The sequence below is a fragment of the Podarcis bocagei genome, assembly GCF_964188305.1.
Source record: "Podarcis bocagei genome assembly, chromosome: 10".
In the NCBI taxonomy this organism is placed as follows: Eukaryota; Metazoa; Chordata; class Lepidosauria; order Squamata; family Lacertidae; genus Podarcis; species Podarcis bocagei.
This window is the reverse complement of record NC_138135.1, coordinates 32,457,440-32,485,002: the sequence shown is the minus strand read 5'-3', so window position 1 is coordinate 32,485,002 and position 27,563 is coordinate 32,457,440. Positions and strand designations below refer to the sequence as shown.

Genomic DNA, 27,563 nt, shown 5'->3' with positions numbered 1-27,563 from the left:
GCTCCCATCCCCACTTCATTTTGTGCTCCTCGTACCCAATCCCCATTGTGGTATAGAGGGGGAGCACTTTCCTTCTACTCTACCTCTCTAGTGCAGGAATGTTCGGAACATCAGTTAGCTAGAAGATGGGGAACCTGAGGTCTTCCAGCTGTTGGACTTGGATCATTCCTTCTATGCTGGCTGCGGTTGATGAGTGATGGAGTCTAGCAATTATAGGTTCCCTATCACTGACCTCACTTTTAATTCTTTTTAGCTCTATGAGGTCACTTGTGTGTTCTCATGTATACAATTTCCCTCTAAACTGGTGTGAAATGCACCCACATTATTGTCTTTCAAGGGTGTGTGTTACTGTCACTCAAAGATTGGAGTTAATATTTTTCAGTGGTGCAGAAGATCCCGAAAACTGCCTCCTATAGCTTCAACCTGGCACCTCTCGCTACTGCAAAGACAGTTTTGAGAAAAACACAAACATCTTGTTTTTAGCTTCTCCGTTTTGAAAAAAAAAATCTGGCTTTATTTGTAAAGTCTACAAAATACAGAGGAGTCTGGCAGGACACTTACTGTAAGTCAGAAAATAAATAAGTACTTTTCTTGCTCTATAGAAGATAAAATGTGATTTGCATATATAAAATATAAAGTACGGCTCTGTACCAACATCCTGGCCGTGCCACAAGGCGGAATGGCATAAAGGACGTGAAAAATAACTTATATTCGTGCAATAAATAAATCACAGGTAGGGACAAAGGGAAACAGGGGAAGGGGAAATGCTAAATAGGGAACCCCCATAAGCATCATCACAGGGTGGAGGGGGAGGATGGACGGACGGATAGACAGACAACACTGGTTTGGAAGCTGATTCCATCATGGAGGGGGATGTGATGTCACTGTAAGCTGCAGGATGGGTGAACCCAACCATATGTCTAAAGAAATCAAAGGGTCAATTGTTTGCCATATAAATAAGTCACTGTGGTACATGCCTGGAAGTGACTGCCCACAAATACTCACTGGTTCCTATATTAGCACATATATTTAAGGGTGGAAGGGACCTTCAAGACTCATCTAATCTAACCCTCCATACCCTTTCATGGCTACCTGCACTCAAGCCAACCCTGACTTGTTCCTTGTCAACATCTTAACATCATCAACGAGGTGGTGAACCTAGCATTCCAGGGCTGATGAGATTGTAGGTGGTGTACGTTTCCTTTCCCCCCTTCTTATGCTCCCAGCTTGGGCCAAAACCGATTTTCCCCGGTGGATTAGAGGCGAGTATTATGCTTTAATCGGGTGCTGGGTTCCTGCATGCACCATTAGCACATCTCTGTGCCACATGAATCCCATGAATTCCATCCCAAAACCGGTTTAAAGGGAACAGCAGCTTTATTGAAGCCTGGCTCAGCACATATATTTTTAAACCCACTTAGCATCACATTTAAACTGAGCCTCTGCTGGGCTTCTTATGGCACCACTGCTCATTCCCAGTGGAAGAGCAGTAATCTAGAGGGACACCTAAACTTCAGAGGAGGAAAAACTCACTCAAATGCTGACTGGTCAGCAATGCATAACTTTCGCTAATCAGTGTTATTTACAGTGCCACCTTATGTGTGTCTATTCAGAAGGAAGTCCTACATAGTTTGGTAGGGCTTATTCTCCCGGGTGAATTGGGCATCTAGTATCAGGCTAACCAATGTCATGCCCTCCAAATAAACCTTGGACTCAAACTCCCATCAACCCCCAGGATTGCACCCTTAAAAGGATGCTGGGATAAATATTGTGAGCTCTTAATTCCTCCGAGCAAAGCTCAGCTTCCCCTTCACCTCAGTTTCTCCAACCAACTTTTATCTGGGTAGTTCATTAGGGCAGAAATTGTTTTTGGTGAGGAGCTCTCAGTTTTGGTTTGTGTAGCCAGGATTGCTTTAAGCTATTTTAAACTGCCGTGTGCAAATTAATCTTTCAATATACATTTGCTGGCTTGCACAGGGCTGAGAAAATTGTGTTTCTTCTGCGCCCTCCCCTCCCTACACCAGTTGCAGTGCCCCCTCCCCTCTTCCATACAACTGAATGGAGCAAAGAGAAGGGGGATGCAGGCCAGAGAATGGTGTGGCATCCCTGTTTGATGAGTGTTCCCACGTTCAGTTTCTTCTCCTTCCTCCACCAGAGTGAATGGACACCCCCCCCCACTTGTTTACAGGGAGCACAAAGGGGCTCATAGGGTTTTCTTTTAGTCTAGGTTGGGGAAGTGGAACTGACGCCTCTCCAGCTGTTGTTCGGCTGCTTCTCCCACCAACTTCAGCCAACATGAGCAAAGGTCAAGGACAATGGGAGTTGCAACCCAACAAAAGATGAAGGGCCACAGGTTCCCCATCCCTGCTGCAGAATCTGCAGAATCCTCCTGACTTTGGGGCTGGGCCAGTCCTCTGCATACTTAAATTCTCCTGAAAGTAGATGCTTTTCAATTTTTGTAACATTGATGTTAAATTATTTCCTGATGCTCTGGGCCTAGTTTTTTTCCACTACACAGGGAAGATGGAGAGTAAATATGGAAGTTTCTCTCCTCGCAATACCTCATCTGCCATTTATTTTCAAACAGGTTGATTTAGACACACTTTGCAGATCATGCTGGGGTTTCTTTCTGACTGCCTCCTCTTTGTCCCCAAATTATCATACAGGTCACTCAGCAGGAATACTGCAAAATTGGGCAAGGGGCCACCACAGCGATGCCTCTGCAAACTATTCACACTAGAACCAAATGGCTTTCCCAGGATTTCAGTTATAATCCTGTTTCCCCTTCCCCATCTCAAGTATTTCACATGCTTTACCCTTCGTTCTCCTGCCTCGCCCCATCACTCCCCTCCTCACTTTCTCCTAGCTTGCTCTCCCTCTCCTTAGGACGTTGCTTCCACTCTACGTCAGAGATCTTGCAACCTCAGCCCAAGAGCACCGTTACAACATAGTGTCCCATGAACTAGCGTCACGCACACCTGCGCAGCTGGAGACAGCAGCTGCCTTTTCAAATCACTGCGGTGCGCTGTATTCTAGCATGCTAGAGTGGGATACCAGCAACTGACCTAGTCTTCTCGGCATGTACCTCAGTGACCCCTTCCTCAGATCGTTCGTACGACCGTACAGCAATAATTTCCTTCCTTGTCCCTTGCTGCAATTAGTTCCCTCTTTATTGTTATTGAGCCTGCCCACATACCAAAGGCCCAGGTCTAATTAGGGCTGCTCTTGCTACAGCCGGTTCAAACCACACCCACAAATTGAAGAGATCTGAGCCAAAGGGTGCATGGCTGTGAGATACAATGAAGAGGAAAGGCAGAGTGACAACACAGACAAACACAGGGCCAGGATGAGAAAGGTGAGCTGACAAGGGTTCCAGAACCTTGCTTCATCCTGGATGGTTCCTGCAGCGGCAGCTCTCACTGACAACATGGCGGCTTCTACCTAGTTTGCCCTCTCACAGGAAGGTTATTTCCCTTTTTTAACCCTTGCGGCCGAAAGGTTCTCCGAGCCTGTGTTCCCAGCTTGTAGCAGGGAAGCCCTCTCTAGGCCCACCCCATTGCATCAGCTGGGGGCAAGGGTACGCAGAAAGGCAAGAGGAGAGAAACCTGGCAAACATAAAACGGGGAGGAGGAGAGAGGAAAAAGGGGATAACTGGCCACTGCATCTCAATCCACGGATAAACATCAACAGTTAATTACGCAAGTCGGGCACCACCTTCCCACCCTCTCCTCATGAAGGTTAAGGGACAGAGGAGGAAGTTCAACATTCAGCCGTTTCGTCTTCAAGTTGATTCTGTCTCCTTTGGATGGCAGAAGAAAAGTGGAAGAAGGGAGAGGGGCCAGTGCAGCTACAGCCATTCTAGGTGAGAGCTGGGCAGAGGCATGGCAACAGGACTCAGTTCGCGACACGGGCTTACGGACACTAGGAGTATGTGGCCTGGTTGGAGCCAGATTTGACGATGGTGATGACGCTGGCAGTGGCCACCTTGCCAGTAGTGCCGTGTGCGGTGACCGTGCGGGCAAAGCCCTGCAGCGCCTCGTATTTGCCGCGCAAGGCGTCGAGCTCAAGGCGCATGGCGGCATTCTCCCTCGCTAGCTTATCCACCTCCCTCTCCAGCTCCGTCTTCTGCTTCTGCAGCTCCTCCTTCTGACACACCCGCTTGACCCGGCAGCTGGCCGCGTAGCCGCGGTTCTTCAGCGTGCGCCGGCGCTGCTTCAGCCGCGCGACCTCCTCCTTGGACAGGCCCCGCAGGTGGTGGTTCAGTTCTCGCACCGACAAACCCATTAGTTCTTCGTCGGAAAGGTGTGGCGTGTTCTCGCCCATTTCCCGTTTGATCTGTTGGTGAGCAGAAGGAGCAGGTGAGTATCGAGCATCAGAAAAGCTCAGGAAAAAGGGACATGAGGTGAGGGAGAGCAGCTCAGAAAGGCAAGAAGCCAAGGAGGAAGCTGAGCAGGTCTGGCAACGTTCTGCACCAAGGAAACCCAAGTGCTCTGACAGTAGGGATGCACATTATAAAATGCATACATTATGTTTATTTGGGGATGTCGAACCTGTGGCCCTCCAGATGTTGTTGGACTACAGATCCCATCAGCACCAGGAAGAATGGCCAATGGTCAGGGATGATGGGAGGTATCGTTTTTAACTACCAGGCCTCGACAGGACCACAGGTTCCACAGCTCTGTGGTAATTTACACATACAGTGGTACCTCAGGTTAAAAACTTAATTCGTTCTGGAGGTCCGTTCTTAACCTGAAACTGTTCTTAACCTAAGGTACCACTTTAGCTAATGGGGCCTCCCGCTGCCGCCGCCGCGCGATTTCTGTTCTCATCCCGAAGAAAGTTCTTAACCCGAGGTACTATTTCTGCGTTAGCGGTGTCTGTAAACTGAAGCGTCTGTAACCTGAAGCATCTGTAACCCAAGGTACCGCTGTACTTCTAACAGATATTCAAGAGTGCTCACAAATTATGTCTAAAATATGGGTGTGTTTTTAAAATTAACTAAAAGTACTGAACTTGGTCCGGATCTGACGCTGCACATCTATGCTTTAGTTCCATCAAAGTCCATAGGACTTACAAGTGACTCATGACTAATTTAACCCATTGCTTTCAGTGGGACTAGTCAATGAGATTGAAAGTATGACTAACTTAGTCTGGATTCAACTCAGTGACTTTGAAATGATTAGCATAACAAATCAGTAACTGGTGCAACAGGTGTAGCATAGGCTTTCTATAATCTGATATCCAGCACACTTTGAGGTGTGAGACAATTAAAACAGGAACGTCACCTTGTAGAGTGCCCCCCACTCCCTGGTTGCCTTAACCTACAAGCTTCAGTTCCGCACCCCTTGAAACCACACGAAACCTCAAGGCAATTACAGTGAACCAAAAAAAGATTTATAGTAGTGTTGTTTTGAATAGAGAAGTGGTGTACCAAAACAAGAAGCAGTAAAATTCAGGCCGCTGATGGCTAGCATTAGGAAGGGACACCTGGACAAGATAAGGAATCAGGTGTCTCTATTTTCAGTACCTGCTCAGCCTCAAGGCCTCTTGACAAATAACACCAATTGCTCAACAGTGCTTTATTATTATTGTTTCGTTTCCTCAAACATCACGGGTGTGCTCACCTACCACACACCCCTACAGGCTGTTTCGCGAGAAATCTCTCAGGAAACCGGCTTGCTCAGCTTCTCCTTCCATTATAGTCCCAGCAAGTGGGAAAACAAGTGTTATAATTTCCAGTTAAGACATTCCTTTTCCTTCCTGTTCCTAAGCTAACTTCTTGTACAACTTGGGTCAAGTTGTGTGCAAGGGGAAGCCTTTTAACTCTATATATGGGGAAGGCCCTGACATGGTTTAAGGAACATGGGGCCAAGGTATCACATCAGACTGATGTTACCAAGAAAGAAAATACGGATGGGGCCTGGAGAGACTCCGATACAACAGGCAAGGTGAGCGCATGCAGCACAAACTAATCCTGGTAGTAAAAGGCAGATCACATTGAACAAAACAAAATGTAGTGCGATCATACCCTCAGAGGAAAAGTACCAGAGGAAGAGCACAGAATATCCTTCCCCTTTCGGCTCCACCCAGACTGGAATCTTTTGCAGACACTGTCTGCTGCCACTTTCCAAAACATATTTTTGCCCACCATGAGGATTAGAAACTCGCGTTTCTCAAAAAGCTTAAGGAAGTCCAGATTCTCAGGATCCTCCTGTGCTTGTTGCTGGTGGGAGGGGAGAAAGTCTAATTCCACACACTAACTTCTGCACGTATATTTACTGGCTCCGAACATTCGGGGAGTAGGACAGGAAAAAGCGGGCAGTAATAGAGGGAGGAAGCAGAGTTGTGAAATAAGAAATAGAGGGCCCAGAGAAAAGAGGGAAAGTGGAAGGCAAGGGAGAGTAAAGGAGGAGGTGGGGAAAAGCTACAGAAAATACACAGCAGAAACGCTGGGCAAAGGTGCTTTTGCATATTTCTGAATTGTTCCAAATGGGGCCAGGTTTTCCATTTAAACATATGGACAGTTGCTCACCTGCATAATGACCAGTCTCCCACACTGACCCGCAGTTATGGGATGGATCAGCCTCTCTCACCCTCCCATCCAGGCCTGACTTTCATAGATCTAGAGATCTATGAAAACAAGGGGTGGGAGAAGCATGTTCTTCGGTGCAGTGACACTCTTACCTTTAGGGCTTTGCTTGACAAGCTGTCAGATGACATTTTACGTCGCGCTCCCACCGATCCCCCGGAAAAGAGTCTGTAATTGAGCAGAACAGAAAAATAAAATAAAAATAAGCCTGTGATCTCTATCCACCTCTGCATTTTGTGCTCTCTGGGGGGTGGGGTGGGTGGAGAGAGGCAACATCTGCCACACAAACGTACCCCTTCCTTTTTGCCCTGCTTGGGTCTCCCAACCCCATCCCCCCCTAGCCGTCGTGCCAAATGCACAGGCACAGAACAGACACTTGGATTCTTCCCTAAGAAAACCATCCTTGTGGGTGGGTGGAAAGATTCTTCTAATGTTCCACAATTCTTTGGTCCAGTAGAGCAAAGGAGAGATACCAGATTGCTGACCCAGTGCCAGAATGAGTCATGCTTGTTGGTGTTGGTGTGTGTGTGTGTGTGTGTGTGTGTGTGTGTGTATACATTTAAAAAATCTGTCCTGATTTTCTGATGCTCTCACACACTAGCCCACCTACCTCCCCAAAAAGCTAGACACACACACACACACACACACACCTCGCAATAGCGTCTCTACACTGGGCATGTCCTGCAGCTACCGGAAACTGCACAAGGGCAAACATTTCCGGAGAGGGAGGAAACAGAGCGGTGGGGAGCCAGCTGGCGGGTGTGTCTCTGACATGCCACAGTGCCTAGAAAGCCACCAGGGAGAGAGAATCAACACAATCTCTTTTTACGTGCACAGCAGAGGTATTCAGGCCACTTGGCGGCCGGTGCCTAATAAGCAAGAATCCCCACACCCCCCAAGTGCAGATGCATACAGATCGGCTCTCCTTAGGGGATCAGGCATTAAGCAGCTCTGCCTGCAGCCAGGTGTCTGTGCATTTTGGGGACCAGCTGTTTCACTAGGGAAAAGGACTGTCTCAGTTATATCGACTGGCAGAAGCCTTTGCGTTGACACCGGTAGCCTGAAGAATTTCTTGTTAAAAGATTTTGCAGCAAAAAGGGCAGTTGGCACCGTTCACCAGCTACCATGATAACCCTGGCAAGGCCCCGCTGCTGCTGTCTGTCCTGGACCCCATTATTATTATTATTATTATTATTATTATTATTATTATTATTATTATTATTATTCTGACCCAGCTCCCTCAGCAGTGCCCATTGGCTGGATCTAGCCACCCTTAAAAGGACAACAAAAACACCTGTTAATATTTTATTGGTTCTTGTTTTCCCCTTAACAAGACAATCAACCAAGAGAAACAACAAAAGGATAATAGCAATTTGTACTGCAGTATCATACAATTAAAAATTAATGCCACCAGAGCAAAACTAAAAGGGAGTTTGGTATGTGAGGAACAGGCTGCAGCAGTACAGACCCCAAATGCCAGAGTGTTTATTCCTCATTGCGCCACTTGCTGAGCGTAGCTTTCGCATATGCTGCAAGAGCAGATAAGTCTTCCAACCACTGGGCAATCAGGGGAGGAAACGCAATTCCCTCCCAGCATTGCAACACTAACTAGCCTTTTGGCCACCGACAGGACGTGCAAAGTCCAACTACACTGCCCTTCTGTCAAGGCGCACAATGTTGGAATATAACTAAGTGTACCATGGGCACCTGAGAATTTTAGGGATTTTCCCAGGTCCAAGTTTATACTGACGACAACTTCCATCTAAATCAGCGCCACTATAGGGCATGGCCAGATCATACGTTTCAGCACTGCCCCGAGGTACCACACCACCAGCAGCTATCTGCGGGTACAAGGTGTCTGTTCGAAGCGTCTGTGGAGCTACAGCAGGTTTCCTATTCTCAATGCAGAAGACTGGAAAGCTATCAGGCATGTGAGCCCAAACCTTGCTATGTACAAATGCTGGACTGGGGAAGCCAGAGTTCATAATCTTTGCTTAGCCCTCGCTCACCTAGGGCCAGTTACTATTTTAGCCTAACCTACCTCATAGGGTTGCTGGGAAGGTAAATGGAAGGAAACCATGGCCATGGCCCTAAACTTTTTTTTTTTGAAGAGGAGAGAATAAAAGCATTTTTTAAAAAGGTGCTAGAGATCAGCAAGGACTTCATTTAAGTCCTTCATTTTTAAGTCCTTCATTTAAGTCCTTCATTTTTAACTCTCATGCATTTTGAGCCTTTGGGGATAGGGACAATTCGATCCAAACAGGCACCACAAAAAAATTCCCACTTATCCTACTGCCCCAGAAGCCTATGAAAGCAATTTCCAACATGCTGGCTGAAAACTGTTGATTCCCTTCTAAAGGGAAGGGGGCTCCAGAAACAGACCAATGAAGCCTGAATTTATTCTAAGCGCATAATTTGGGTGTTTGTGTGGAAAGAGAAAAGCACAAAGTAAGATCCGCCTTGCCTCTGTTTCTAAAACTTGATGGGAGCTATACTTCCTTGATCCCAAAGAAAGGGCAAATTCAGTCAGGTCAAATTTAGTCATGTCAGCTTCAGCACCTGAGGTCAGCAATTTATTTTTGCAGGATTTTTATACACATTCCCTCACAGGAGCATCAAAGCCCCAGGAATGAAACCTGAGGCAGAAGTTCAGGCGTGGCGTTCTTTCAAATCCGCAGTAATTTTCCTAAGAGTCATGTTCACCACACAAAACACACACACACGGTTAGGGCCCAAATGTATTTGTGGAAGATCCCTGGCCAGAGAAACGGCCAGATGTATATTCCCCTTAGAATGAGAGGAGGAGGTAGAGGAGGGAAAAAGTTACTCAAGTCTGTTTGTTTTGCTCATACTGAGACATGCCTAGACAGGAGACTGGGGACAGATGCAACGGCGATGGGCACAGGCCCAGCAGCTAGAGAAACAACAGGTTCCCAAGTCTTGGAGAACAAACAGGACTGCCTGTTTGAGGAAGGCAGAAGTGGCCCACAATGCCAGCTTGGATTGGGGCACTGCTAACCTGCCCCTCCAGAACCAGGCCAAAGTTTCTTCTAGGAATAGAAACCTAGCCACACATGCACTCAGCAGCTTCAGCTCAGCAAGCAGAAAATACACTCATTTTGTTTGGCTTCTGTTGCCGCAGCTTAGTCAGTCACCATTTTCAACCCTCAGGGCAGCCGTGTTTCCATGGGAGGACAAACAGTACCTGTCTGTACAGTCAAATGACATTCAAGATGGGAGGCAGAGGGGAACCATGAGCTAATACATTTCCTGCCAGTATCCCCAGCAGCAGCAGGCACGAAGCTATCCAGGTATAACTAAATAGGCCCAATTATGCTGCTGGTTCAAAAAAGCATATCGAAAAAGAAGTGACTCTATAAAGACCTTCTTGGGCAATCATTTCATCTAACCATCGCACATTGTAACTCATTTGTTGCTGGAGTCCCAGGCACCTTTCCCCTTTTCTGGACGGTGCTTGTGCCCCGTGACACAACTCCCTTGCTAATGTCATACTTTAAATATTTTTCATCTTTAACGCTTTAGGGGCTGGACATTCCCCTTCTTGTGCCAGCCAGCTGCATGCACACTGAAGAATATTCTTCCTTCGTATGAGTCCCAGGCATTCTGCAAGTCTCTTACTTAATTTCCTTTGTTAAATACAGCTATCCTCTCCAGTACATATACATACATCCCACATACATTACGAACCTTGGTTTGTTTTAACTATGGGATGGGGTTAGGTGTGAAACCAGCACCCTTTCCTAACTAGGGTTTGTTTCACCATCTCACCCCAGACACTTGCCAAACTACAAAGGAGGCTGGTTTGTTTGTTTGTGGGGAAACTTGTGGCTTAACACTACATGCAAACCAGGCCACAACACACCTTAAAATAAAACAAAAACAAGACTATGGATCTGCACCACTCAGTAGCAACCTGTGGGGGCAAGACATCACACGAAGATGCAGCAAGCTTGTTTTCTCCTGCTCCAGAGTGTAGGACCCAAACCAATGAATTCAAGTTACAAGAAAGGAGATTCCAACTAAACATCAGAAAGAACTTTCTGATGGTAAGAGCTGTTCAACCGTGGAACGGACTCCCTCAGAAGGTGGTGGACTCTTCTTCATTGGAGGTCTTTAAGCAGAGGTTGGATGGCTTTCTGTCACGGATGCTATAGTTGAGATTCCTGCATTGTAGGAGGCTGGACTAGATCAGGGTTTCCCAAACTTGGGTCCCCAGGTGTTTTTGGACTACAATTCCCATCATCCCTGACTACTGGTCCTGCTGGCTAGGGATGATGAGAGTTGTAGTCCAACAACAACAGGAGACCCAAGTTTGGGAAACCCTGGACTAGAGTCCCTTTCAACTCTTTGTTATTGTTGTTTAGTCGTGTCCGACTCTTCGTGACCCCATGGACCAGAGCATGCCAGGCACTTCTGTCTTCCACCTTTCAACTCTACAATTCTATTTATCTATGATTATATCCTTGTGTTGAAGTAGTTCCACTGGGAGTACAGCTGTAAGAGAAATTGAAAGGCATCTTTACCATGCCTTCCAGCCCAGGGTCTCTCAAAGCTGTTCACAGCAAAAATAAAAGAGTACTGTAGTACCTCGAGTTAAGAACTTAATTCATTCTGGAGGTCTGTTCTTAACCTGAAACTGTTCTTAACCTGAGGTACCACTTTAGCTAATGGGGCCTCCTGCTGCCGCCGCGCAATTTCTGTTCTCATCCTGAAGCAAAGTTCTTAACCCAAGGTACTCTCTCTGGGTTAGCGGAGTCTGTAACCTGAATCATCTGTAACCCGAGGTACCACTGTACCAACAACGGAAAATCAGGATGCAATCCTGTTGTTCTGAGAAGAGTGTCCCACGGGCTAAAAGGAAAACCAGGTTTTCCTCTCCTCCAATAGAGAAAGAGTTCTGCTGCACCAAAAGCCCTCTCATTCCACCAACACACCCTGAAATGAGGGCTGAAATGTATGTCAGCTATGGAACTGGGGTATTTATTTTCCTTGGAAGGAAGAAAACTGAAGTGGAGGAGGGGGACCTGAAAAAAATTGAATGAAACCCACCCCACTAACAACAGCCCAGCAGGCCATGAGCATAGCCAGGAATTTTGTTGGGGGGCGGGCAGAACATCAGTTTGGTACCTATTTTTATTTAGGGGGCAATTGCCCCCCCCCCCGCTACACCAATGTAGCAGGCCTTTAGATTTGACAGTTTGCTTTGGATTCTTCCTTTCCAGGACCCATAGGGGCCTTGCACTATAAAATGAACAAGAAAGGACAGACAGGAAAACCCCACTCCCACTTTAAGCACAGCCCTGCCAAAATAAATCAACTTTTTGCCACTCCACAGAAGGCCAAGCGCCACAGAGCCAAGTGGACCTCTCTTGGGAGGCAATCTATAGCTTAGGTGCATTTTCTTTAATCCTCCGGATTCATTGCTCCGGACTGAGCAATATTAACTGCCAAGCAGGCCACAGAAATAGTTAGCAAGGCACCCCAGGGTTTCCCTCCCCCCAAAAAACGTGATCAGGGTGGCCATGTGCCCTACTTTAGAGAGGACAGTGCTTTCTTTCAAGGGCTGCCTGGCCCAAGTCCAGTTTAAACGATAAAGAACACTAGATAGCTCCGTCCGTAGAGCGCAAGACTCTTAATATCAGGGCCATAGGCTCAAGCCCAATGGGGCAAAAGATTCATTCTTGCAGGGGGTTGGACTAGATGACCCCGTGGTCCCTTCCAACTCTATGAAGCTATGAAAAGGAGAGCAACAGAGCAGGGATCTTGAAAGTTGCCCCTCAACAGTTGGCAGCACCTGGACTGTAGACTGAGCAGGCACACAGTTGCCTCAGTAACAGTCTTCCCCACTACAGCAAAGTGCATTTTTTAAAAATTTCTATTTAAACCACTTATTTCTATTTAACACCACTTATTTCTAAATTTGCATCTACCCATTTCAATGAACACATGGAAATGTGTATCAATCACTGTGTTGATTGCCAGCGCTGGGGATGAACCATCCCATTTTTGCAAAGCTTTCCCTCTCTGCTACCTAAATACATGTAATGTATCCCCTCTGAACCATCTTGCTGCTTTGGTAAAGGCAAGGGTTAACACTGAAAGCTCAGCAAGAGTTAATAATGAAAGCTCGGCCTTCTATTTGCCTCATCCAGGACCCTTCTTACCCTGTAACAGGGAATGTCACTGCGACAAAGTTTGAGAACGCCCATCTGCATGTAAAGTTACTTCTAATATTTCTATTACCCATTTGAGGGCGAATTCAATTTTAAGTTGCTTTGAAACCTCATCTTGGCTGGTGCATAAATGGAGTACAAGCGAATAAATAAATAAACCCACCATTTAGGACCTCCACACACACAGCCCAGGCTTGCACCCCACTTGGGTGCTGCTAACACAGTGGTTTTAAAAGGAAACAAACCAACATTTGTCTGTGAATGTAGCCTTAGAATTATGAACAAGCCCCAAAGAAGCATACAGTCAGTCTCCTCCCCAACATCCCATCCCATCTGAAACTAAGGACACACTTTTAACAACAATACCATCTTTGCACACAGAGAGGAGTTTTTTTGGTGGCTGTCCCACAGGAACTTAACTCCTACAACCCCTCTAGATGGAGAATCTTGCAGAAGTGTTAAAAGTCCTCTTTGGGCTAAACTTGCACAGTTAATTAAGACAGAAGAGGAATGGTATTTTCTTCTTCTTTAGCCAACCTGATTCTTTTTTTTAATCATTATCTGCCCCAAGCCATTCAGACGGGCTTGGCTATCCATCTAAATAAATAAGAGAGAGAGGGAGAGAGGGAGGGAGAGTCCTTTGAGGAGGACTGATAGGCCAGAGACAGCAGGAACGTGGGCGGGAGAAAAGCCGGCTCACTGTGAATCAGCAGAAACAGGTTGCTAAGGCCATCCGTGTTGCCCTCTCCACTGTGCAGTCCACCGGTACCGAAGGTTGAAGCGGACTGCTGCAAAGTAGCCAGGCATGCAAGCCCCCCCCCCCAGCCCCCATGCACAAAGCAGGGCTGACGGAGAAGCCACAAGGTAAACCAGGACAGGTAAAGGAAAACACGAGAAGATGTGGCGTGTCAGGGTTTGCGCAGATGGGAGACGGATGAGATTCCCCAGCCAATGACAGCAGAGGAGTCAAGATGTTCTGGAAGAGGAAGCAGCACAAAACACTCATAGGACTGCAATACAGAGAGAACGTCCCTGGCTTTTATTCTGGGCTTATACTCAGAGGTATGGGAGCACTGTACGTGCCAGAGGAAACGGCACGGTAAGCCAACCTTTCCCAATCTGGCGTGCGCTGCCTCCACCCATGACGTTTTGGATGTCGATGCCCATCAGCACAGCCAATGGCCAGGAAATATGGGAGTTGGGAATCCAGTAATATTTAGAAGGTATCACATTGGAGACGCCTTGGCAGTGGCGTAGCGTGGGGGGTGCCAGGGGTGCCGGCCGCACCGGGCGCAACATCTGGGGGGGCGCGCTCGCTGCCTCCGGAGTCGCCGAAGAGCCTCGGGCGCAGGCTGTAGCAGAGCCGCATGTCTCGCGGCGCCCGGCTGAAGGCGCCCGGCAGGCAGCGGCTCTCAGCGCTCGCCGCGGAGGACGCACCAGGCAGCCCCTCCTCACAGCCCCGCCTCCGCCGCTGCTGCTGCAGCTGCTGGGCCGTTGCATTTTCCTCGCCTCTCTGCCCGCCTCCTCCTCCGGGCAAGCGGCGTCGTTTGGGCGGCAGCGCCAGCGGCAACTCGCAGGTTAGGGGTTGGGGGGCGCAAATTACTTGCCTTGCCCCGGGTTAGGGGGCGCAAATTACTTGCGTTGCCCCGGGTGCTGACAACTCATGCTACGCCGCTGCGCCTTGGGTACAGGAGAACCAGGTGCTCCAGTGTACATCAGGTGCAGCCAAGGTATACTTCCAGAATCAACAGGTAACAGAGGACACAAAATGAATCATGTGTTCAGCCTCCACACCCCACACACTGGGAAGAAAAGAAAGAAGAAAGGAGACTGGAAACGAGAGCTGAAGCAAGGGGTGGCTGGCTAGTGAAGTGTTGAAATCAAACTCTGAACGAGGAAGTCCTCTGTTCACAATCAGTGCTGTGTGCAGATTTTGGACAGCTTAGGCAAACATCCTCCATGGGCCTTTATCTACCAATGGGACCACCTATTCTCCCTTGCCACTGTCACAATCTGCTCACTTGACAGAAAAAGAGTGGTCACTGAGGGGGAGGGAAAGACAGCCCACAATGGGGTAGGGAGTGGATCTTGGGAACCCCCCATCAGTGTGGACCCTGACACCAGCCTTTGCTTGATCCTCTCCCCTGAACTCTCTAGGTGGCCATAGGTAAGGCAGTATCTTTCAAGCTGAAATTCTCAATGCATGTACCAGAGAGTAAGCTCCACTGGACACAGTGGAATTGGCTTCCATGTACATTTGTAAAATTTGCGCTGTCAGGCATGTTCCCCACCTCAATCTGCAGTATGGGGATGACGACACTGATCTACCCTAGAGTTTTCGTGAAAATTAGCGCATGTTCCATACACTGAAGCGCTACACAGATGCTAAGGTTTTTAATTTTTTTGAAAAAATAGTTCTATAATACTAGAGAGAGTCAGGGCCTTTCTGTACAACTAAGGAATGCTGACCACAACCACATTTCAGCCTCTGTGAAATACTCCTATATTATAGTAGCACCACATTTCATCCCAGTGGGTAAGGATGAGAAGAAGCCTTGCAGCAGAGGAAGCTTCTTGCAGGGGCTGGGCTATCCTCAGTGCAACCTTCCCACTCCAATTTTAAAGTGTAAATAAATGTGTGCTCCAGCACAAAAGAGAGGGAAGGGTGGAAAAGGAAACGCCAGGCTCAGATATCTTTATAATGTAGTTCAATGCGCAGATTATAATGTTGCTTAAAGTTGCAGCTAGTACAAAGTATGGTGGCTTAACAGCTCACAGGGGTGGAATATCAACGTCATGTTACATCACTGCTGAAAGAATTGCACTAGCTCTCAATTAGCCGCCAAAGTAGGTGCAAGGTGCTGGCACTGATATACAAAGCCCTATTCAGCTTGAAGCTGGGAACTAGGATACCCAAAAGACTGTCTACCCCTTACATTCCCAACTGATCATCACTCTGTTTTGCAATCATCTGGAGGTGCATGCCTGGGAATCATTGGATCTGGACTGTTTTCACACACTAATACCCCATCCTGTAGAATGCTATCCTTTATATTTTATCCACACAATTGGAATGAATTTCTGGAACTGAATTGCTTTTTCTGTGCAGCCTAAGCAGGAGCAGTCACTGTTAAGAAGAGGTCATAATAGGCCAATATATATGGGACTGTCCTTGGATCGAACAACTTTCCCTTAACTTCTCAAAGCTCTTAACCTAGCTCAAGGTTGTCATCTGAACTAGCCAGATGTTTAACTAAGAATCAATCACAGTCAGTCCATCATTTGAAAAATAAGACTTGAGAGCCGTCTTGCCCCAAAATGGCAAACAGATATTACGTTTTGGTGACTGATACCTTGGTTTAAGGAGCTATTTGGCACCTACCGGTAGCTTATAAACCTGCATTTCTAACACTGCCTACTTTTACTCAAACCTCTGCTGCTGTTTAAACCTGCATTTTCCTTCTCATTTAACAGAAGTGCAGCTATCCCCACCCCATATATATTGTCTCACCCTTTCATGAACTTGAGAGAATTTATCTTTAAGGAAGTTCACGGAGTGCTGCAGGCCACTGTGTGTGTGACGGAGAGGGGGGCAGTGATTTGTGCCAGACATCACTACCATAATTGCATCATAGGGAATGTCCAACAAGTCTCCATGACACTTGTGCAACCACATTCCATGAAGCAAGCAGAGTAGGTGGAAGGGGGAGGAGGACTAGGGGGAAGTACTGCTCTCCTCACCTCGCTGGGACATAAAGAACAGATGGGTAGTCTGCATACAACTAACTAGTAAACAGAATAACAATTAATAAAGCCATTCATTGGAAAGGCTTAGAAGCGCACAGCAGCCTGAACGGTTTGTAGCAAGCAAGTGCCCTTGGTGTTATACTTCTCAGGATCAGGAAACTAAAGACAAATAAGAGGTGTATGTTAGGATAGGGTTGCCGTACATCCGGGAATTCCTGGACATGTCCTCTTTTGGCAGTCCTACAATCCAGGGGCAATTTTACATTTGAAAGCAAATGTCCTGGATCTTAAAATTTGTGTGTATGTGGGTGGCTGTGGTTCAGGCTCTGGAAGTTGCCCTAAAAAAACTCAACAACCTTTTGTGTCCAGATTTTTACCTCTTGAAATATGGCAACCCTGTGTTAGGATATTTAAATAGGTCTATGGGCTTGTGATCATTCTCCTGCCCTCTTTTGGAGGGCAGCTTCTTTCCACTCTTCTTATGTTTGAGGAAAGAGGCTGCAAACAGCTAGGAGAGAAAAGGGATTACTCTGAAATATAAACATCTGTTTACCTTAACTTGCCAATTTAGTACACACATCAGCCACCCTCTGTGCAATGAAGCACTGTGACTGAAACCCGAGTTAGCTCCATAGAATTCAGTGGGACTGCTGGCCTCAACGCAGCTTGAGAGATGGTTTGCAACAGGGCATTTGCATATTTCTGTGTACTTTTCTCTGTCCCCGAAGAGTATGTTAATTGAACTTGAAAGCAAAAGCGAGATGCAGACAAGGTGGAGAAGAACAGCACAACCCAAAGACCTTTAAGTGCTGCATTCGACATTTGAGTAGACCCATTAAAAATAATGGACATTATTAACTTAGCATCACCGATCATAATGGGTCTACTTTGAGATGGGCTGTGTACACAGCATACATTTAAAGCACATTCCTTAATGTGCTCTAAATGTATGGTGAGTACACAGCCTAGAACCCTAAGGCTACAATCCTAAACCCATTTATTGGGGAATAAGCCCCACTGAGCACCGTGCAACTGAGGAATAGTGCACAAGATCGAACTGCACGGGGACTCACAGAAATGACATCATCACTGGGTGACTAAGGAATAGCAGCACAAATGCATAATAAGATTCAGCAGGAACATGGGTTAGAAGTCAAGAAAGTAGAAATGGATGCAGAATGGTGGCCAGATGGAAGAGAGGACAGAGCCCTGTTAGGAACATAGGAAGCTGCCATATGCTGAATCAAATGACTGGCCCTTCTAGCGCCCACACGATGATTGACAGCAGCTCGCCACGTTTTCAGAAATGGAGTATTCCCCAGCCATACCTGGCATCGCAGTGGATGACCTGAGACCTTTTGTATGCAAATCAGCTGCTCTACCACTGAGCTTTGGCTGTCCCCAGTCCTCTTTTTCCACTTGGCCCCCTAGTGTGCAATATCAACCAGCCACAATACTGATAAGCAACCAATCCTCGTCCAACCACAACTCCAGAAGAATACAACACCTTCAATAAATGGCATAGGGGCTCCAGACAACTCAGTGGGTGGTGGCAGAGATCAAAATAAAAACTCTCACCCCATTTTGCATCAGGTTCACTGAGCCTACCACCGTCTCTATGTAAACTCTGCAGCATAAGCTTCAAAGCCTTTCAAACTTGGGAGTTGCCAACTCATCTCCTAGAGGAGTTAAGGCAGGAGATAGTCCTTATATTTTGCCTGCTGGCACAAGTCATTATTATGGCAATAAATTAAGAGAAGCATTTCAAGATGTGCACTGTCGTAGACCTGGCATCCAACTTCTAATGAAGCTTACTCACCTCACTAGAGAGTTGCTACTTCAAAACTAGCCGATACTTCTCAATGCTGTGTATGCTATTTCAAAAGCAGAGGCGGCTTATAATTGCATATGCATAAACATCTGCAGACAGCTGAACTCCAGCATAATAGTATCAAATGCTCAAGATAGTTCCTCGTAGGACACCAAGTTGTGCTTTCTAAGCCAACAAGAAACAGAAGGTTTACATTACCACTTTCCCCACCAAGCAGCAACTTATTGAAACCCCTTCATAACCGATGTTGCTAGACTACAACTCCCATAATCCCTGACCATTGGCTGTGCTGGTGGGGGCTGATGGGAATTGGGGGTGCAACAACATCTGCAGGGAGGTAGATTTGCCAGCGCTGCCTTATATACCCAGAATGCCTTCCCCACTGTGTTCTCCAAATCAACGTCCATCAAGTTTCAAGAACTACCCGTGTCAGGAACTATGCTAAACGGAGGCCAAAACATTGCAAACTGTTTTCCAAAGCTTGGTTTCACTCAGATCAACACTGAATGAAATCAGTGTGGTAGAAAAGGACCCGTGTCAATTATCTGTTATTTGTGAGTAGACTCAGTGTACATGGCTCTTTCATAAGTAGTGTGTGCAATGAGACAGGATCCTGCTTCCAATCTAAATGTTGACAAAGGAGGTGGGAGAAAAGGGAGGATACAAATAGATTAATGTGATCAAGTGCTAATGTGGATCTGTTTGGTATCAGCCTATATTATAGAATATGATATGTAATGGAACATAATTACAAAGGGCATTAGCCAGGCACCATCTCTGTCTTTCTGGTGCCTACGGAACACCATCTTTAAACAAGCCTTTCAAGTGGCTATCTTTATCCTAGTCTGCATCTGTATTGGAACTATATTTAACTGTTTTTTTACGTGAAATGGTTTGACGTATGGAACTGTTTTTAAACTTTTCTGCTTGCAACTGTTTTGTTTTGTAATTGTATGTTTTATTTCTGCAACACGTATTGGGACCTTCTGATAAAGGATAGGTGAGAAATCAAAATACAGTGGTACCTCGGGTTAAGTACTTAATTCATTCTGGAGGTCCGTTCTTAACCTGAAACTGTTCTTAACCTGAAGCACCACTTTAGCTAATGAGGCCTCCTGCTGCTGCCGCGCCGCCGGAGCACGATTTCTGTTCTCATCCTGAAGCAAAGTTCTTAACCTGAAGCACTATTTCTGGGTTAGCGGAGTCTGTAACCTGAAGCGTATGTAACCCAACGTACCACTGTAAATAAGAATAGTCTGAGGGCTGGCTCAGTCATTACAGCATGAGACTCTTCATTTCAGGGTTATGGGTTCAAGTCTCACATTGGGCAAAAAGCTTCCTGCACTAGATTACACTTGTGGTGCCTCCCAACTCTACAATTCTATGATTCTACTGTTGACTTGTTGCCAACATAACCTTAGTTCAATATGACCTAAAGCTGATTTTAGGTCAGAGAGAACCAGGTATCTGATAGGATTCTGATAATTCTGAATTTAGGAGATGAGGGTTACTAGGTCTCTCTGGGTACTATTGCAAGATTGCCCCAGGTCAACAGGGGCTGCTATATAAATTTATGACCTATGGATCAAAAGACCATACATTTTATGGTCCATGAACCAAATTTATATCTAAATCAAAAAACGGACATAGTGATTTGAGGATATTGTGACGTGGTATGGAGAAATCTATAAGAAAGAGTTAATTATTTGCTTAATTTCTATTCTCTGAAAGAAGCCAGCTCAGCTTTAACAATAGCAGCTAAGATCTCTGTCTCTATGTCGGTCTGAACTTTCACTTTCCATTAGGATGGAATCCAATGTTGCAACAGTCTCATGCCTATAGGGGTGGCTAACCTGTAGTCCTTCATATTTTTTAGACTTCACCATCCATAATCCTTGGCCATTGGCTGTGCTTGCTGGGGATGATGAGAATGGGAGTCCAAAAATATCTGAAAGTCCACACAGGTTTCCCGTCTTTGTGCTACATATTAGAGGAGGGCTGACACATACTAGCGTATTATCTGTGGCAGGCAGAAGAGAAGAGAAGAGAAAGGAAACTCTGAACCCGAGTGGTATTTAAAGATTAGTTTTCCCACCCTTCTACGCTTCTCCCCTTTTCACATGAAATACAATTTAGTCCGCTTAATTCCATGTCAATTTTAAATTAATGTGAGACAGGACAGAGTAACAGCCACGTGAAAATGATAAAGACTCACTAGGGTGAATGAAGATCGCAGCAAGTCCCTCAGGCTCAGAGGGAGCCCGGCTACACCCTGGCTTCACAACTCAAATTTGCAGACTCAGCTTTCCGTCATGCTTTAGGTGACCTGTTCACCTTTTTGTTATTTGGACACATGAATTCATACTTTTTTACCTTTGTCTGTGCAGATTTTTGCAGCTATCATGGGGGACTAGCCACTCATTTATTTTTTACTTTCTTATATTTATGCTCCACTTTTCTTTTATCATGGAGTCTAAGGCAGCACACAAGTGGTTCACAGGAAGTCACTCAACCAGGCACAGATCAGATCCGGACCAACTTGGCTTCAGTCAAGTAGCTGCCTCATATAACTTCAGATAAGACAGCAGTTGCCAGCTTGCAAATCCACCCAGAAAGCCTGACTGTGGACATCTGAATCAGGTCACTGACTGCTTTGAGATCTTGTGATGAAGGGTGGTATATGAATCTAAATAATAATAATAATGAGGAGAAGGAGGAGGAGATAGTAGTGGGTTCCTGCACCTTTAATAGTTGTGTATTCCTGTCTAGTCCTGTCCTCCTTTATATCTGACAGCTCAAGTTTGAACTCAAGATAGAGAGGCTGCTTCTAAACTGGTCCTTTGACTTGATACCTTTCACATGTCATGAGTCAGTCATCCCAAACAAAAACCTATTAATGCTAACAGCCCAGTTTTCCTTGGAACAGAGCCTCATTGATTGCAAGTGAAACTGACAACTACAGCCCGTTTACTCACGTTTACTCAGAACCTGCTCCATCAAGTTCAATGGTATTTACTTCCCAGTAGATCTGAATGGGATGGCAACCCTAAGGATAGCATGGCAAATCACACCTGCTAAAATCCCTTCTTCTACACAACTATTAAAGGTGCAGGATTCAGCACATTAGCTTTTTTCTTCTTCATCTGGCCACCCTATCTAGGAAATGCACTTAGTATAAATGTGCCAGTTTTCTATTTATTTAATAGATACCACCTTTCAGCAAAGCCTCCAAGGCAATTTACAATAACACAATAAAATACAACTCTCATGTGATAAAGAGCAGCACCTTTTAAAAAAACCAAGCAACATTATACGCTCCTAAGCAGCGTAGGGTTTAGCAGATAAGCACAAGTCCTTTGACTTGTCCCCTATTCCAGCAACATCTTCCCTTCCTCATTCATGTTACGGGAACCAAAACAATACTTTGGCTTGGGAAGGGGGAACCACAGGTATGCGCGGGAGTCCATGTACAGTTAAAGTATCATCATCAGGATTTGCAGTTATGCAAATAAACAATGTGTGACAGCTGAACAAGTCCAGACATTCATATATATACCACAGCACAGGAAAGTTCCCTCAGCAGAGAGAGGGGTGGGGCCAGAGCACATGTTCCATAGGCCAAGAGGTACATTTCCCAACATCTCCAAATAAAAACCTGCAGGTAACAATGACAGCTGCTGCCAGTCAGTGTGTGTGTGTGTGTGTGTGTGTGTGTGTGTGTGTGTGTGAAGACAACACTGGTTTAGACCAACCAATGGTTTGGATTGGAATAAGAAAGTTTTGTATTCGCGGTTTATTCTGTCCCAATAGTGGAGGTGGCAAACTTTTGGCCTTCCAGGTTTTGCTCAGTGACAACCCCCATCAGCCTGAGCAAGCAAAGCCAAAGGCCAGAGATGATATGAGGTGTCTTATAGCAACATGGGGGGGGGGGAGGCAAAGGTTCCCCACACCTGCCCCACAGAGTCTAAAAACAAGTTACACACCACCCTCCTGAATCTATTTCGCCTCTTCCTCCCTGTCAAATGCTTCTCTAGGGACAGATACCCATCTTTCTGTTTCTCTTTGAAGTGCTGCACATCTTGATGGTGCTAAAGATAATATCAGCCAACTCTGACCAATGCTTTCCTCTTTCTAGCTCTCCTGGACTCTTCCCACCTGCATCTGAGAGAAACCTGCTGCAGTGTAGCTGTATGTGATCTGTGTATGCATGTAGGAGGACACGTTCAGAGGTCACAGTTACTTTTGGCGTGACCAGCGTTGGATTGGGGGCTTTCAGAGGGTTGGCCAACCTTGAAAGTGGCTGAGAAAAAGGTTAGCAAAGTCCTGGTGCAGCACACGTTATCTTCAGAAACAACAAGCACCAGATTTTTTGTGCACAGAAAGCATTACTAAACGTAGGCCTAATGAAAGAATTTCCTAAGCAGAGTAATAACTAGCCTGTGGACCAAGCCATTAGTTGGAGAATTACATTCCTCAGAAGCCATAAACATGCATCAAAGAGTTTATAGCAGGCCAGAGATGGAACCACAGAGTACTTGTCCGTGGCAAAAGTTTCTGTGAAAACCGCAACAGCTAATTGGGCTCCCAAAATATTGTTATTCTTACTTACTCCTGGATATTCATTTTTAAAAAATTATACTATGTAGGCATTCATATACAAACATCAGACCCTCTTTATAAAAAGCAGAAAATACAGTTTTCCACTTATATGTTAAATATGTGCACTATATTTATAGTGGGTAACTTTTTATACCCTGATGGGCGGGTATAAATAACATTATTATTATTAAGCACCTTACAGTCTTAGAAATTCTGACCTGTGAGTCCCTGAACTTGAATGTGCCAAACAATTGACAACTGACTATATGCCTTGAATGATGTTGTTTTCCTGTTTTTATACTAAATGAATCAAAATAAAAATTAGCAGCCAGGGAATTATCATTATTTTTGTTCCCTGCCTGGAGGGAGGTGCTCTGTTTTGTTGTTTACTGTATCATCGCTTAAGAAAACTGAAACAATACATTACAAAGAATCAAAGAATTGTAGAGTTGGAAGAGACCCCACGAGTAATCTAGCCCAACCCTCTTCAATGCTGGACTCACTTGTTTTTACAGTTTTCTCACAAGTGATTATATCTTTTGAGGTCCTTGCCTGTTTTCTCACCCCCTGGATTTAGTAATTTTCCTAACTATGATATCTATTGGGTAACCTTTGCCTTTCAACCTACAGTTTTTTCCTCTTCTTTCAACTGTCCCCCTTTTACCTTCTATTCTCTTTTCTTTCTCTGAAGCGTTTTATCTGTCACCTACATGTACAGCCACCACCCAACTCACTGGAAAAATTGTAGCCATCTCGGCTGGACAGGCTCAGTCCAGCAGTGTGTGGCAAGACTACACAATGGGATACAGAATAAAAATAATATTTTTAAGAAAATGCCCAAAGAGAATCAAATTACTAGTCAAATAATATAAAGTGGGTAGTGTCAAATAATAGAGAACTGGTTACTCTCAAGCTCATGCTAGATGCTAGTAGGGTGGCCAGATTCAACAGGGGGCAGTGACTCCTGCTTCTTTCATAGTTGCATAGAAGACGGAATATCAGTAGGTGTAGCTTGCAAGACAGGTTTCCTGGTGCCCACCTGCCACCTACTCTGGCATTTTTGAGGCACTGGGCGAAAACCACATTATTCTCTTGCAGCCTCTTGGGTTCCAAAATTATTCTTAAAATTGATGTGGCTGTTTTGCTTCTGCTCCCCCCCCCATTGTTTGAGCTTTGTAACAGATGCTCATTTTGTTGCTTTCAAACAACTGACAATGTTTTATATCATATTTTACATACCTGCAGCCCTCCAGCAGTTGTTGGAAAAACCTTGAACATCCCCAACCGTTGGTGTGAATAGGAACTGGAGTTAAGAGTCCTTTAAAATCTGGAAGGCCACAGGTTTCTCCTTCGTGATCTCTCTCTCTCTCTATATATATATATCTCGGCAGTTTTCGAGGGGGTGGGATTCCTTCCTGATCCCAAATAGTTAGTCAGGACTCCCCAGGCATAAAGGATACTCACAACCACCCAGCCTTATTCTAGAGAGAACATTCACACAGCACTGCTCCAGACCGGAGTACTCCCGTTTTATTTTTGTCCTTAAAAAATGCTGATCTGGAAACTCTCCTGTGGAAGTTTCCCAAAGCCCCCCTCCGTGTTCCCATTCCTTGACCTCTTGTCACCAGACTCCCAGCCCCCTTCCGGAGGGTCAGGGAACCTGCTTGGGGAATCCCTCCTCCTCTACACGTCTCCCCCGGCCCGCCAAAGCCAGTACGCCGTTCTCTGAAAATAATAACTGGCTTTTTTTAACTACGCGATTTGGCGTGGGGGCGTTGGGGGGGGAGAGATTAAACAACCCTAAAACAGAAGTCGGATCTACACATAACCAGAGGATTTTCTGGCGGAGACCGCCCTGCCACCCCGAAACCCACCATCAGATCCCAGATCACGTCCGTGCCAGACAGACATCTTTACATGTGACCAAGGCCGCAGCACGTGCATACACATGGTTAATATGAACTATGAGTAACTCCAATGTTATTAAGCGATTTCCTGCCTTTTTGCAGCTGTCTCGGCTCCCTCGCAACTGCGTGGATCGAAGACGGAGACCCAGAAAACGGGGGGAGGATGAACCCACATCCTTCTTGGATCGGGCTCCTCTCCATACCCCCCACAGACGAAAACTACGCTCGTGGGCAGAAAACGCTGCCTAAAAGAGCCTGGCGAGTGGATAATGGCTCTCGCTCTCGTGTCCTGAAGGAAATCGACACCAACAGCCACTCCTCGCCACCGAAAATAAAGCCACGAAACGCGGTTTTCCGCCCAGCCGTCAGCCTCGGTGCGCCCGCGGTGTGCGCAAGGCGCCCCGGAGCCCCGGCGAGGAAGGCGCCCGGGCGCCCAGAAGCAGAAAGAGGCCCCCCCTTCGTCCTCTGACGTCTCTAAGTTTCCCTACTACAGAGTTGCAAACGCGCCGTCCACTTACTTCGCCCGAACGCCCCGAGTCCGCCTTTTGTTCGCTGCCCTTCTCCTTCCCTTCTCTCCTTCCTTGGGGATCCCCCGCGTTTTTCTCGCCGATTCGGCTCTCCAAATCTCCTTGTTTATTTCTGTAAACGAAGTTGTTGTTTTCCGAGGAGAAGGGCTGAGCTGGGCTCTGCGCTGCGATCTGCTGAGTTGTAATATGAGTTTCCTGGAATTACTCACTCACAGGATTCTTTTCATTCATAAAAACACAGTCATGCGATGACATCATTCTTTCCCCTCCCTCCCCATCTTAGTGAAGGGCACAGGCAGGAGAGAGGTGAAAGGAAGCTGCCATCTTGGTGCTGGGCATTTCGTCTTAAAGGGATCCGCGGCTAAATCTTTTACCGGTGCGAATGCTCCTTTTCCAGAATTAGCAGTTCAATCGCCATCTGCACCCCGATACAAACAAATGGATTGTTTCTGGGGAAAGAGGGAGCCACTGAAAGTCAGGAGGCAAAAATGCCAGCTTCAGCTATACAACTATTTTTGTACACCTTATTTTGAAAAAGTTCCTTATTTCGGAACACTATAACTCACAACTTCCTAAATTAGCCTTTAACCCAAGGGTGGGGAACCTGCGGCCCTCCTGACCTTCAGTGGCGTAGCGTGGGGGGTGCAGGGGGTGCCGGCGGCACCGGGTGCAACATCTGGGGGTTAGGGTTAGGGGGCGCAAATCCACGGGTTAGGGGGCGCAAAATCCACGGGGGCGCAAATCCACGGGTTAGGGGGCGCAAATTACTTGCCTTGCCCCGGGTGCTGACAACCCACGCTACGCCACTGCTGACCTTGTTGGACTCAAGCTGCCACGAGCCTCAGCCAGCATGGCCCAAGGTGTATCACATTCCTGCTTTAACAACTTGCGATGAGCCGAAAATCATCAGGTAGCACTCATGGTGGGAAAACTTCATTGGATTAATTTCTGCCTGCTGCACAGGCCTGCAAACACATTCCAAGACCACCGCTGTTTCTCTTGCAAATCCTTCATAGCGATGGTCTGCCTCGTCCTGCTCCCTTCCTGTTAAATTTTGCTACAGCTTTCAGTTCACCAGGTGAGAAAGAACACACCTCTTCAAGTGAGATAGAGCAGGAAAAGAAGAGAGAGAGAAATACTGTACAGTGGTACCTCGGATTAAGTACTTAATTCGTTCCGGAGGTCCGTTCTTAACCTGAATCTGTTCTTAACCTGAAGCATCACTTTAGCTAATGGGGCCTCCTGCTGCCGCCGCGCCGCCGGAGCACGGTTTCTGTTCTCATCCTGAAGCAAAGTTCTTACCCTGAAGCACTATTTCTGGGTTAACGGAGTCTGTAACCTGAAGCGTATGTAACCTGAAGCATGTTTAACCCGAGGTACCACTGTAGTATATTGTTATTCACTCACCAGACTTCCCTAAGCTATGAGGAGCTCAAGGAGCAGTGCCAAAGTTTCCTTTAGATGAGAGCACATTGGAGACGTACTTGATGTCCGCTTTATTTACAAATATACAAGTAGAACCTATTGGAAGAAAGAAATACAGCTGTCCAACAGCAAATCTGCTGACCTCTGCATCAGATTCCTAGAGAGAGCAGCTGCGGCAGCCAGCTCCCAAGCTTCCTCCCATCCAAACTCTTGGCTCTGTTCTCTAAATTCAGACTGTAAAAATGGAGAGAGCTGATCTTAAACCCCCTGCCCTCTTACAGGTGAATTGCCCATGCCAGAAATCACCTTTACCATTATCTTGTCCTAGCTGCTCTGACCACATCCACACCATAAATTTAAACCGCATGACACGCCCCCCCCCCAATTCCTGAATCCCAGGAACTGTAGTTCGTTAAGCATGCTCAGAATTGTAGCTCTGTGAGGGGTAAACTTCAGTACCCAGAATTCTCTGGGGAAAACCACATCCATTCATGTATGGGATGGGTGAGACCCCTGCCAGAATGACCAAACTCTCCAAACTGACAACAGTATGTTAAATCATACAACTGAATTTAATACAGTCATCCAGCTTATAGACCAACTGTTTATTTTAAAAAGCAGCAGCGGCAAGTTGGATAATTATTGGAAGGTAAATCTACAGTGGATATGTTTAAGCCACTTTTAAGAGTGCCAGTGTAGAGTTTGGAGTTTGGCAGGGAGCAGCTCTCCTGGGTTTTACAAAAG

The 27,563-nt window shown here is 46.3% G+C and overlaps 1 protein-coding gene across 3 annotated transcripts; it reads right to left on the bottom strand.

The window, feature by feature from the left end:
* Window positions 1-491: 491 nt before the first annotated feature.
* Window positions 492-25,640, bottom strand: MAFF (MAF bZIP transcription factor F). 3 transcript variants are annotated; one of them, XM_081211906.1, is made up of 3 exons: window positions 25,386-25,640; window positions 6,685-6,757; window positions 492-4,335 (listed from the first exon to the last, which is right to left on the bottom strand). In XM_081211906.1, exons 2-3 carry the CDS (start codon window positions 6,718-6,720, stop codon window positions 3,922-3,924), a joined length of 450 nt encoding a protein of 149 aa, XP_081068032.1. In that variant the 5' UTR covers window positions 6,721-6,757; window positions 25,386-25,640; the 3' UTR covers window positions 492-3,921. The 3 variants fall into 3 exon arrangements, with proteins under 3 accessions (XP_081068032.1, XP_081068031.1, XP_081068033.1); XM_081211905.1 differs by lacking the exon at window positions 25,386-25,640 and adding an exon at window positions 24,960-25,294; XM_081211907.1 differs by lacking the exon at window positions 25,386-25,640 and adding an exon at window positions 24,200-24,707.
* Window positions 25,641-27,563: the final 1,923 nt, after the last annotated feature.

Bases quoted from the DNA above. Each gene is read 5' to 3' on its own strand.
- MAFF (XM_081211905.1), bottom strand. From the start codon at position 25,042: ATGTGGGTTCATCCTCCCCCCGTTTTCTGGGTCTCCGTCTTCGATCCA. The intron at 6,758-24,959 runs GCAGGAAATCGC...GCTCAATTACAG, and splicing joins GCCGAGACAGCTGCAAAAAG to ACTCTTTTCCGGGGGATCGG. The intron at 4,336-6,684 runs GTAAGAGTGTCA...GCTCACCAACAG, and splicing joins TGTCAAGCAAAGCCCTAAAG to ATCAAACGGGAAATGGGCGA.